The 12,844-nt window shown below is 37.9% G+C and overlaps 1 protein-coding gene across 1 annotated transcript in view; it reads right to left on the bottom strand.

Moving 5' to 3' along the window:
* The window catches only part of LOC106692744 (uncharacterized), a gene marked incomplete in the record, with an annotated part of 90,964 nt that overhangs the window by 28,050 nt on the left and 50,070 nt on the right, over positions 1–12,844 (bottom strand). The window contains 2 exon segments of the mRNA XM_067046590.1: positions 2,381–2,516; positions 12,467–12,591. Of these exon segments, the coding sequence (XP_066902691.1) occupies positions 2,381–2,516; positions 12,467–12,591 (261 nt within the window).

Here is a 12,844-nt window from a genome sequence, read left to right as displayed (position 1 = left end):
GCTCTAAAGTGAAAGATATGACATCAACCACTCGATGACTCTGTTGTATGGTAGAATGAGATATTCTAAATCCAAACTGGTGGTCAGGAATAACATGATATGAGTCAAGGATTGGATAGAGGTGTTTAAATAAGTTTTTCTAGGATTTTGCCCATAATGGGCAGGAGTGAAATAGGACGGTAGGAAGATGGATATTCAAGTGGCTTGGAGGGTTTGGGAAACATATCATTTACTTAACTCAATTACACTTTCTCTTTGAATATAAATTTTTTTTTATCTTTCATTTAATAGTTATTTATTTTTATTAATTATTTTGTACTTTACTCAATAAGCCTTTAGTCTCATTTTTCTACACTATTTATTTAATCTAAATGCTCGTTCATATTTAGTTATATATGCTGTCATCTATTTCCATTTGGTTAAACAAACATTCCTATATGTTAGGATTTGTACTCCAGCACTCATTGAATAGCTGAACAGATCTGTACTCACTCTTGACGGTAACTCCACACGAGTGAGTGAGTCTTAACTAATTTTAACTTTTCTTCCTTCTTCTCACCCCTACATCTCTCTGCTATCTTTATTGTTTCCTTATTTAATTTTTCTGACAATATATATTTATTTTACTCATTTGTATTAACATGCATCTTTTACCCATTGTATATTGTTTTCTTTCTTGCCAATCATATCATGTATATTGGTTTCTTTTACACCTTTGCTTATGTTAATTTCAAAATTTTCATTATTTATATATTTTATTAAGTTAATTTTTCAATTTTTTTATTATTTACATTTTCTCTTGCACCTTTCATTATATTAATTTCTTAATTTACATTTTTCTCTTTCCTGATTTTTTCATTACTAGTTTTTTATAATTATTAGCTCTATAGTATTATATTTTATCTTCTGTTAGTATCATCTACTAACTACTTAATTTATTTGTATACTTTTTCTAGTTTGTTGGATTAATTTTTCTCTGAATTAAGGTTCATATATCTTTTTTGTTTTCAGCCCTAATGAAGGCCTGACATTTAGGTTGAAACGTCAGCACAAATACAATATGTTTTCCTTATTTTAGTATCATTACTGACCACACCCCTGACCATCTTCTTCTCATATTGAATCTATGGTCAATAATAAACACCTCAAATAAAATAAAACACTACAGATATTCATAACCAGTTTCAATCCTCATGGGAATTATTCTTCAATTGTCCAAAAATAAAATAAAAACTTCTAAATGATTTAAGTTAATATTTATCATCTAAATCTTACTTAAACCATGTCCATAGAATACTTAATTATTTTCTTGAACTTTCCATGATGGCCTGATCATCATTTTTTCTACTGAAACCCTTTTTGTTACTTCCTCTCTTGTGCTACTTTGGATCAGAGCCAGGCTTTCTCCATTCTTTGTCTAATTTCCATTTTTTCAGTTGGCAATATTTATGTGTAAGTTATTAATTATTACGGAGTTAATTGTTTCATTTGTCATAAAAAATTATTATTTCCACTGTTTGATTAACTGTGACTAAAATAAGTCATTTTTAAAAGTAAAAAATTCAAACTTGGAATAGCCTCTGCCGTGTTAACCTGGTGACTGGCAGTTGGCTGAAGTGAATTTTTATGCTGTAAATTAAAAATATTTTTAATACTTAAGTTTTATTCAGTGTAAAAATTCATTTTTGAGAGCAAAGAACCTGAATTTTAAATAGGGTCTGGCAGTTGGCATACCTGCATTTTGGCCATGTTATGTTGATCTGGTAAAGTGATAGGGTAGAAGAAACGTCGGGCGTCAAAACCTCATTCTCAATTCTTTGACCCTTCTGAATAGAGAATTCACTAACTTCAGGTAGTATCGGGAATCGCTAAGTGAATTGTAATTCTTTCAAAAAAAATCTATTCACTTGCCCATCCCTAATGTTGAGTACATATATCTATCCAACAAGAGGAATCAGATCCCTTAACACTGATCATTTTAGTTAAATAAGAAGGGGCCATTATTTAGGTTGAACTTGGAAGAAGATGAGTTGGATACATTAGATATTAGAAGCATATCGTACCAATCTTTGTTTTGAAGTGGGTCATATTAAGTATCAAATTTAAAACAAATTCAGTCAAGTAGGCAAATGAAATTTTTAAAAAACAGAGCTAGGAAAAACAGGTAGATCTAGAGAAGTTAAGGTAGGATGGTTTCACAATGACTCACAGCCAAATCAAATATAAAAAAAACTTAAACATTATTATGCATACTATTATTGCTAAGAAACACAATATTTATGAATTAAAAAGTGTTTAGGACTGTAAAATATTTTGTAAATGTTTACAATCTAAGGTTAAAACTGATATACAATAAAAAATAACTATATATTTTACAAACCTGTGGCTTGCTGTAAAGTACTCGGGCAAGTGTTATGTCTGAATGAAGGCCACACAGAAAACAGTAAATTGAACTACCTTCTTGTTGTGCTGGAGTCAACACTGAGGAACCATTACAAGAATTAGGCAGTTCATACCTGGGTAAAAAGAAATACATTGTTTATTTTTTTTCTAAGATTATTGAAATTTCTGTGGCATGACAAATAATACATCACCTGCTCAATAAATATCATTCTATATGTGTACAAAAAAAGTCTATTTTGAATAAACTCCGAGATGAGCCCTTATCAAAATTAAGAATTCAATTATGAGTAAAGCATACAAAGTAATACGGCAAGTAAAATAATTAACACTATAAGAAAACGTAAAATACAAATCCAATTAATTTACATATACTAAGTGTATATGTTGTAATGATTTTTATTTTGTGGTCACTATAGTGATTTATGAAATCTTATATTATAAACATATCTACATTAAGTTTTTATGTAATTGTTTAAGGATTTAACTTTTTAATCCTTTTAATTATTTCAACTATTTATTGAAACACTGAGTATTTAATATTCCCTTAAAGCTAAAAAATAAAGATTAATTAAGATAGACTGAAAAAAGGGCCCTAAGGAAGAAGCAGCAAAAAGTTTGTCACAGCTGCGACAAAACGAACCATATGTTGGGGAATGGAGTCGTTGTCAGATCATTTTGGAATCTTGTTATATGATATGAGCCAATAAGCCCAGGAATCTGTGCATACTGTATTTGAGAAAGGCCCAATAACTTCAGTATCCATAATGTGCATGCTCCTTGTGGAAGGATAGGATGAAAAGGAGAAAAAACAGTTTTACAAGGAACAAGAGCCACTGACTCTCGCCTGTGCACTATTAAGTAGAGGTTTAGTAAACCTAGAGAAGAGATGCATTGCTAAGAGGCGGTCAAGTGAACCAATTTTTTTTGCTTAACCTCTATCTAGTTATTTCTGACATACAGGGAGGGGAGTTATCCCAGAGGTAATCAATCTAATCTAACCAGAGTGGGTGGGTCGAGTTTTCAGGTTGCTAAGGTGAAGGCTCCTGTATGGAGTAGCTAGTCTCCTATTGGGCGCCTTCCCAGGTGGTGGATTGGGGGATTCTCACCAGATATGGTGGGAACCGGGGAAATAAAATACTTGGGGTGGACCAAAACTAGATTCAAATGTAGGTGCGACAGTTCCTAGAATAGGCGGTGTACTGGTCAGCATTTGTTCCTCAGGGTAGAGACAGCTATGTTATACCTGGCAGTAGGTATAAAATGGTATTTTCCAAAATCCAAATGGAGGGTAACACGAAAATAAAAATTCTGTGATGGAAGATAACGTCAATTGTGCTATGGTGGAGGGGCACGGAACCTCAGTACCCACATCAAAATGGAATGAGAAAGTGGGTTCCCAGGCGTCGTCATCATACAACCGCAGTGCTGCAATTGTGGGAGACTTGGCCATTGTAGCATCTAATGCTACAAGATTAACTGTTGATGAAAGAGGGGAGACATATGAAAGAAAAATGGTGGCAGGAAAAGTCAGGTTGCGGCAGTGAAGCTGACAAAGATACAGGGCCTGATAGCCGAGAAGGGAAAATGAGCCCAAAAGGAGAAAGAAGAGAGCGAGGGAGGCAGAGGAGTCCCCTCTAAAGCCCAACCCAGAAATTAAAAGACCAGTCCAGAGGGCGGAAGTAATTTAAGGATGGGTTAAAAGCTACTTGGAGAGAATTAGCCAATATAATAGTAGACCAGAGAAAAAAAGAGTGGGGGTCCCCGACATTGAAAAGGGTTTTTGGAATAATAAATATCTGGAAAGGAAAGTCAATGAAGAAGCCCGCATCCTCTTAGAATGTATGGCTGAATGTAGGGCTAAAGAAAGAGAAATGGGGAATGTTGACCAAAGAGAAGTGGAGGAACCAAAGATGATGGGGCTAGGCCGTCAGTGCTAACTCCGTTAAAGGAGAGGAGTAAAGTGCCCCAAAGGTCCAGCCAGACACCGTTCTGAAGGGAAAGGAACCTTAAATCGGATACCTCTACAGATGGTGAGGAAGAGAAAAGCGAGGGCTGGAAAAAGGCCATGCAAAGAAAGAGGAAGAAGAAGACCCCACCCAGTCCAGGATGTACCTCCAGAAAAAGGGCCAAAGGGGGGGAAAAAATTAACCTTCGCTGGTGTCCTATCGAGTGTTCTGGCCATTCCACTTAAACCTCAGGAGACAGGAACATACGTCACACTCAAGGGAAGCGAGCAGGGTGGACTGCGAAAGATATGCCTATGAAGGTATGCATAGGCTGCAGGTCAACATGGGCCGAAGACGTGTGGTCACAGACAAATTGAGATCTCTTGTCTGGAGTGTTGATATCTTGGCAATTCAGGAGCCATGCTATCACAAGAATATGGTCACAGGATTTGGTAAGGCGAGGGTAGTAACGATAGGCAGTGGTGAGAGGAGGCCTAGAGCAGCGATAGTGGTAGTCAATCCCGCTCTTCACAGAACTGAAGCAATTCACCACAGCAGACCAGTTAGCATGCTATATCAGTTGGGGCAGAGTTATATTCGACCTGGTATCAGCATATATGCCGCCTAAACAGGCCAATGTAAATATTAATGTTGAAGATAATATAGCTGCTGTGGTGGCTGTTGCACTGAAGTATAGAAGTTTGATAGTCTGTTCCGATACCAATTCGTGGAGCATGGCCTGGGGTTCTGTCCACACAGATGCCAGAAGTAGACTGCTTGAGGAGAGCATGGCGAGGTGTCAATTCGTCGTTATGAACGAGCCCTCTGGTCCCACATTTGTTGGAACGAGGAGCCAGAGTTGGATAGATGTGACACATGCCACGGCTCCCATAGTGAAGCGTATTGTGGACTGCACTCTACAGTCAGATATGAGATCCGACCACTGGGTCATAGCCTTCAGTGTAATGGAGGAGGAAAGCGGTGCGCTAGCTGTTGAAAACGGCTTTGTGAACCGATCGGCGAACTGGAGAGCATTTTCCAGTGAACTGGAGGGAATACTAGTTGATCAAGAATGGGAGGAGATGGTGCCGATAGATGAGGAGACAGTAATTGACCACAGGAGGCCAATACTAACAGGTGCCATTACTAAAGCGGCTAGTATTGCCCTCCAACGCTGAAGGCCGAGAGAACGTCCAGGCCCATGGTAGATCCTGGCCCTGACTCAGCTCAAGAGAGAATACTACAGGGCCAGGCGTAGGTACCAGGAATGCAGAGATTATAAGAGAAGACCTGCACTCCAAGAGGAATATAAACATAGGTTTAGGGTATATCGAAATGGAATGCGGCAACAGAAGAAGAGGTACTGGGACGAGTTCATTGCTGAGGAGACAGATAAGAATCCCTGGGGTATCCTGTACAGAGTGGCACAGGGCAAGGTCAAGCCTCTACAGTTAATGGTGGCTATCAGAGTAGGGGGTGTCCAGGCAACCACTCTGGAGAAAGCTGCAAAACTGTGTATAGATTATACATACCCTAGGGATGATCTGTCCCAGGATAGCACAGAAGACGTACGACGCATGGTGAGACGTACGACGGTATACCCTCCAGGTACAAACCTATGTTATCCATGGATATGGGACCTTCGTCTTCCTGTAGACCGACAGAGGATTGGGAAGGCTCCAGGACTCAATGGCATAGATGCTGCAATCCTCAAGAATAGTACTCCATATATTGAGGATGACATGTTGGAGATATTCAACGAGTGTTTAGATAAGGGGTACTTTCCCAACAAGTGGAGGGTTACAGACTTGAGACTGCTCTACAAGAGAGGTGGCAAGGATAAGGAAACGCCAAAGTTCTACCGACCTATATGCCTCCTCCCAGTATCCAGCGAATTTCTGGAACACATGATTGTGAACAGCCTTAGACCAATCCTAACGGCAGCAAGCCACCCACGGCACTTTGGCTCGACCCGTGGCAGGGGAACAACAGATGTGTTGCTAAGAGTACGTGGGGACATAAAAGGGAGGGTGGAGAAATATGTCTTACAGATACTGTTCGGCATATCCTTTGCCTATTATTTGGTTGCCTCGTGCACTTCAGAGACTCCAAGAGCTCAACACCCCCAGTAACTTATATTCCCTGGTAGGTGGTTACCTTAGTAATAGAAGCGTCAGGATTAGGGGTAACTACTATGAGGTGGAGGAAAAAATTGAAAGAGGATGCTCACAGGTTTCGGTCCTAGGTCCGGCCTAATTAGCCGAAACTAGTGTTTGACGAGTTGCTGGGGGAGCTAGAGAGCAGAGGGTTCCTTGCCACGGCCTACGTCGACGACCTGGCAATCATCGTGGCTGATAACAGCAGAGTCAGATAGAAGGTGGAAGCAGAAAGCTGTGCCAGTCTCGTAGGAGAATGGTGTGAGAGGAGGAAATTGAGTATGGCCGCAGCTAAGACTCAGACCATACTTATAAGGACTAGGTGAGGAAGTGATGTACCTCAGGGTGAGGAAGTGACGTACCTCGGGGTGAGGATAAGAAGATGATTTGATGCCACTCCTCACCTGATATATTAAAGGGTGACCCTATCACTCAATGAATTGAGCAGGATAGGGGGTGGGTTCTAGGGAATCAGGTACCCTGCTACAACGACCATTTATAAAGGCATAGTCCTGGGTATTCTGAGGTACGCATCCCAAGCATGGAGCCAGAACCTCACGCAGGATCAAAAGAGGAGACTGGCAACCATACAGAGGTTGGCTCTGCTGAGGGTCACAAAGACCTACAGAACGGTGTCGCATGAGGCAGTGCAGGTGCTGGCCCGAGCGATGCCCCTGGACCTCATTCACAAGGGGAATTTTGTCAAGAACAAATTAAAGAGGCAGGGGTTGGTAGCGCTACCGGAGGGACTCCAAGAGGGGATTGGCAAGAACCCTAACCTATGGAAAAAGATGCTGCAGGAGGATTCCATTGAAAAATGGAATGGACGGTGGCAGGGAAGCCAGAAGGTCGTCACTCTGAGGAAGTTCTTCCCAACCATCCAAGACTGAGAGTGGGGAGGGTCCTCCCAGATTATTGGGACTCGCAGATCCTAACGGGACATGGTGGATTCCAGGGAACGCTGCAAATTTTTGGGAAGAACATCGACCCCCGATGCCCTAAGTGTGGAGTCCCTGAAACTGCAGAGCATGTAGTGTTGGATTGCACTGCCACGGAAGGACATCGTGCCAGGTTGTTGAGGCAAACCGGGATTTCGCCCTCGCCGAATTGGACTTCTCTCATCTGATGAAGGAGGAGAATTATTCCTTCTTTAGGGAATTCATCTACGGGTGGAAGGAGGTGGTCAGCCCAACGTATTTTACATTAGGAAGGGCTCGACCACCCGGAATTGGCGAGGCACCAAGACTAGAAGATGTAGGTGTAGAAGCAGATGCAGACTGAGACCAGTGGCCTGTTTCATAATGAAAGCTAATAGTATTAGTTGATAGTACAAGTGTAGAAACTAGTCTGGTAATAATACTAATACTTATTTTTTTCATGATAGGGATGACTATTAGTGATATTACAGGAATTAAAAAATACTAAAGTACAAGTTACTATTATACAAGTCAGTGTAATTGAATTAAGATAAATCTACAAGACTAATAGTATTAGTTTGTACTTTATTATGAAACAGGGCCCTGAAGGGCTGGCTCAGGCTGTGTGGTGGAGGAGGCACCAGGATGGATGCAGGAGAATAAGGTGCAACCTCATCTAAAAGACGCTCTCCCTTGGGCCATCGATTTTTTTTTCCCCCATAATCATAATAATTAAAACAACTTCAAGGTGACTCAAAAATAAACTACACAAAACATAGCAGTGATTTAGGTCTCTATAAACCAGAATTTAATTTGCAATGGAACCCTTTGTTCCATTTCAGCCCAAGACAGAAAACATCCTGCAGTCCAGTAATGGGTTACATAACTCATAAAATTATATGAACCAAGCTACATTGTAACTCTCACCCTCCTCACCAACCCCCAGGTGTCTCTTAATAATTCTCACTTGTTTTTGTATACCATTTAGACAATTTTCCATAAAAGATCTAAGGTTTTAAATATATTTAGTTTTTAACAGCATAAAACTTTTCTGCACACCCTGTATTACACAGAAGAACCATATGGTTGCTGAAACTACAGTAAATGACTCTTCTACCTAGAGGGCAAGATATTCAATCCAAGATTATGAATGAGCACTTACTCTCATTCACTGAGAGATAAATAATAGGCTCCAATGAATTAGGAAAATACTGGAGAAGAGTCGGGAGTTTCATATCATGAAACACTACCTCTTCTTTGATTTCAAAACGGCCTCCAAAAGCATCTATCAGCATGCTTGTTAAAATCCACTGAGGGAATTCAGGATTCCTCAGAAACTTATACATTACCATGACAGGTCTTGAATGAGTTGCATAGACACAGGATGATTAAGGCTGTTTGTAGTGGAGGGAGCCCATTCTCACATGCACACCACCAGCCCCATGGCGGTGTGTACGTCAGAATGGAACATAAAGCCTAGGCATAAGTGGACAACATTTCAGCCCTAGGAAGTAACCAAGATGACATTTAAAGACTCGCAAAAAATCTAATAACAGAAGTAGAGGAAATTGGCTAGCAAGTTAATGAATGAATGAAGATCAAACAAAGATTATGATTGTGAACCAGAAAATCCACCCTAACAACTTAGTCTACATGGATGCCAAATTCGTTTCCAAAAGTAGACAGTTCCAAAAACCTCAGCTCCACTATAACTCCAATAAATTATCAATGGACTGAGATAGACCGCGCATAACAAGAGAAAACAGAGCCTAAAAATCTGAAGCTAAGGGTGTACAATGCCATGATAAAGCATAAAGATGTTACGGTTATGATAATTTTGATTTACTATTACTTTTTTATGGTCAGCCTAATTCTTGAAAGAGTCAAGCACTTTTAGATATACTATGAGGGCCTATATTTCACTACTAATGGCCTATATAACCAAGTCATCTACACATAAAAGTTTCCATCCCTGAGATAGATGAACTAGAATAAGTTATTATAAAGATGTTTTATACTTAAAAACTTTTAACCATAGGGTACCGAATAATAATTAAATAATTGTGGTGAAATACCCGTTTCTTAAACATAGATGATTTGATACTGTACTGTAAGATGTAGAAACTATTAAATTAAAACAAAGGTGTTGATGATAAACAGTTAATAATTAACATTCAAAATAAGTATGGATAAAACTAAATAGTTTTATTTTAGTTGCAGAAATCAGGAAATATGTTTGAAAATGTAAAAAAAAAAAAAAAAAAAAAAAAAAAGAAGTTTAAGAACTTGCTTCTACACTATCTAAAAGAAATGAAATTCAAGAGGAAAACAAACCAAAGTTAAATGTGGTAAATGCTCATTACTCATCAATGGTAAAACACCTAGTGTTTGGAAGTTTGAAATTGACTAGAATTTTATCCTTTCAACTACCCTTCATGGATTTGAAACATGACTACTTACTTGAAAGGAAGAATAATGCCTCTAAGTCTTCAAAAATAAATATTCTATTGACTATTTTTCCAGAAAAAATATAAGTCTACTAGACAACTGAACTGGTTAGGTATGTATCTTAACTCAATACTTATTCCTCCGATCAAATCTATCAGCAATGGACAACAATGTACACTGATATTAGAGGCATATTTTAATCAATTAGAAGGTTGCCACTCCTGGAAGGTAATATATCACATAACAGTCTTAAAAAAAGAATGAAAGTTTTAAGAAAATTATGTAAAAGTTGACATGACATGAAATTAGTCACTTGAATACCAAGATAAGTCCAGAATCTAATTCAGGCCCATTATCGGAAGCTAAAGTCTCCACACAACAAGCAATAACAATGGAGTAAAAGGTACAAGAATGGGAGCAGCTAAAGGTCTAGAGGTCAGCAGTACGATGTTCCCGCATATGGACATCCACAAGTACACCTGAGTAACCCCTAAAGATGCGAAAAAACAAAATGACCACATGCTGATAGACAACAGATATCATATCCATTCAAGACATAAGAAGCTACTGTGCAACTAACTGTGATTTGGACCACAGCCTCATTAGAATAAAACTCTGTAAGAAACTGAAGAGAATCCATTAAGTTAAAATAAGTGGGTATGAAGTCCATAACCTGAAAAGTCCTGAAGTAAAAGATAAATTCTAAATTGAGCTGAAAAATAAATTTGAACACTTGGGCTCAAAGGGCCTCATGGTTGACGAATACTGGGAAGTATTAGAGACAGGGGCAAAAGAAACAGCAATGAAAGTAATAGGTCTTCAAGAGAAACATAAGGCCCCAAAGTGGTTCAAAGAAGTATGCAAAAAGGCTGTGGAGGAGAGAAGAAAAATAAAAGTCCTCTGCCTAGCAAGAACTGATCAAACAACACTCAATAAATACAGACACCAGGACAAAGACAAACAAAATAATCATTACAGCAAAAAAAAAAAAAAAAAATTCTCAAAGAAAGATTACAAGCTATTGAAGAAAATTGGCAGGCAGAAAACATAAGCGATTTCTGTGCCGACATCAGGAAAGAAAGGGTAGAGTATAGAGCAAGAATCAAGCAAATGTGAGAAAAATATAGTTAACTGACAGCATCCAGAGTATATATACTAAACATCTGTAAAGAACATTTCAAGGAGCTTCTCAATCAAGAACCCACGAACGATGATAATATGGATCACTCTGAAATCTCAACTGGCAAGAGGCTTAAAAGAAGAAAGGTCCTAGGTATGGACAGCCAGTCATCAGAGCTGTTCAAAGATAGTGGAAAACCTCTAAGGGCCACGCTATTACCACTAATCCAGAAAATATGAGAGAAGGAAAGGATACCAGAGGCCTGGAACACATATCTAATCTAATCTGTCCTATCCTAAAGAATAGTATGGGTGTGGTAACTATAGAGGCATAGCACTCCTTCTAGTGGCCTACAAGATAATGACTAGTATTACTAGAATACTATACATGACCACCCACCCAGCAGGGTACAGAACAGGAAGGAGCATGCAAGACCAGATCTTCATCCTAAACCAGATACTCGAAAACCAATGAGAAGTAGATCAGGACGTTCACACTTTATATGTCAATTTTGAAGCAGCCTATAAATACATAGACAGAAACTGTCTTTGGAAGATCAATAATCAACTAGATATCCCTGGAAAGTAATAAAGATTGACAAAAGGGTATACTAATGATCCAAATTCAGAGTATTGATAAAAGTAGAAGTATCTGAAGCCTTTGAAGTTATGACAGGGAGATAGTCTCTTATCAAAATCTCTTTTCACTTTTTTCTTAGTGAAAAACCAGACTATATTTAAATTGAAAATACAAAAATATCTTCTCTAATACAAGATAAATCAGCAACTGTGGGAGTTCATTTACTCCTAGGTAACCAAGTATCCTGAAGGGGAAATTATTGAAGAATGCAGGCAACTTTTTGTATAACATACTAATCTCCCTTACAGATCTTTTCTCACTGAATCCAACCTTATTATCAGGTTAGGGTCTAATAATTAGTTTTCATTTTTTGCAAATAATGAATTAACACCAATACACACTTTAAATAGTGGTAATTGATTTTAGCAACTCTTAAAGGATTTAAGAAGTTCTTTAAACATAGATGTCCTTTTTATTCCACATTCAAGTATTGAGCTCAATATTTCACTTTTAAAGATGGAGTAACTCAGTAGCTGTAAACGAAAACAGTGCATGTTCAATTGTTTCAGTATTATTATTGGCATGAGATTTTATATTAAATATTGCTATTTTATTAGAGTAATGCTAGTAGTTTACTTTATCACTAATACTTTTATCGGACAGAAAATGATTGATTTTTAAATAAATATATTTGGTTTTACATTCTGTGTATTACAAAGTTCTTTGCATAAAAACCAGATATAATTTTAAAAATGTATTTAGAGGACAGATATAATGATAATTTAACTTAATACCCATTAATCAAGAATGAATGTTAATATCTTGACACAAATTAAGATAATTATTTGGAAAAAGAATTTCAGATATATATTTTTACTTAATGGTGTGATAACTAACCTCCTTGACTCTAATGGAGCTCTCTCAGCCTCCATTGCATCCCACTGTACAGCCAAATGCATCACACAGCCCCTGCAAACTAGAACTCTCCCACAGCTGTCAGATTGAGATCCCTCTAAACCATTCTATATGCACGACAAGAAGTGTGTATAAATAATGATGGATTTGTTAAAATACTTTAATTAATAATATTAAAAATTACTGACAAAAATATAAAAGAAAAATCACCTCAATTAAGAAATATTTTAGTCCTAAAAGAAGTTACTATAAATGTAATCACCACAAGAGCATAGATTAACGCTAACAAAACAAAAACCAAAACAGTACTGGTTTGATTATGGTTAATAATAGATGATGAAAACAAAATTAATATGAGGA

This window comes from Halyomorpha halys, unplaced genomic scaffold (genome assembly GCF_000696795.3).
Source record: "Halyomorpha halys isolate HHAL.00 unplaced genomic scaffold, Hhal_1.1 Scaffold69.1, whole genome shotgun sequence".
In the NCBI taxonomy this organism is placed as follows: Eukaryota; Metazoa; Arthropoda; class Insecta; order Hemiptera; family Pentatomidae; genus Halyomorpha; species Halyomorpha halys.
The sequence above is the reverse complement of the archived record's forward strand: the minus strand, read 5'-3'. Positions and strand labels throughout refer to the sequence as shown.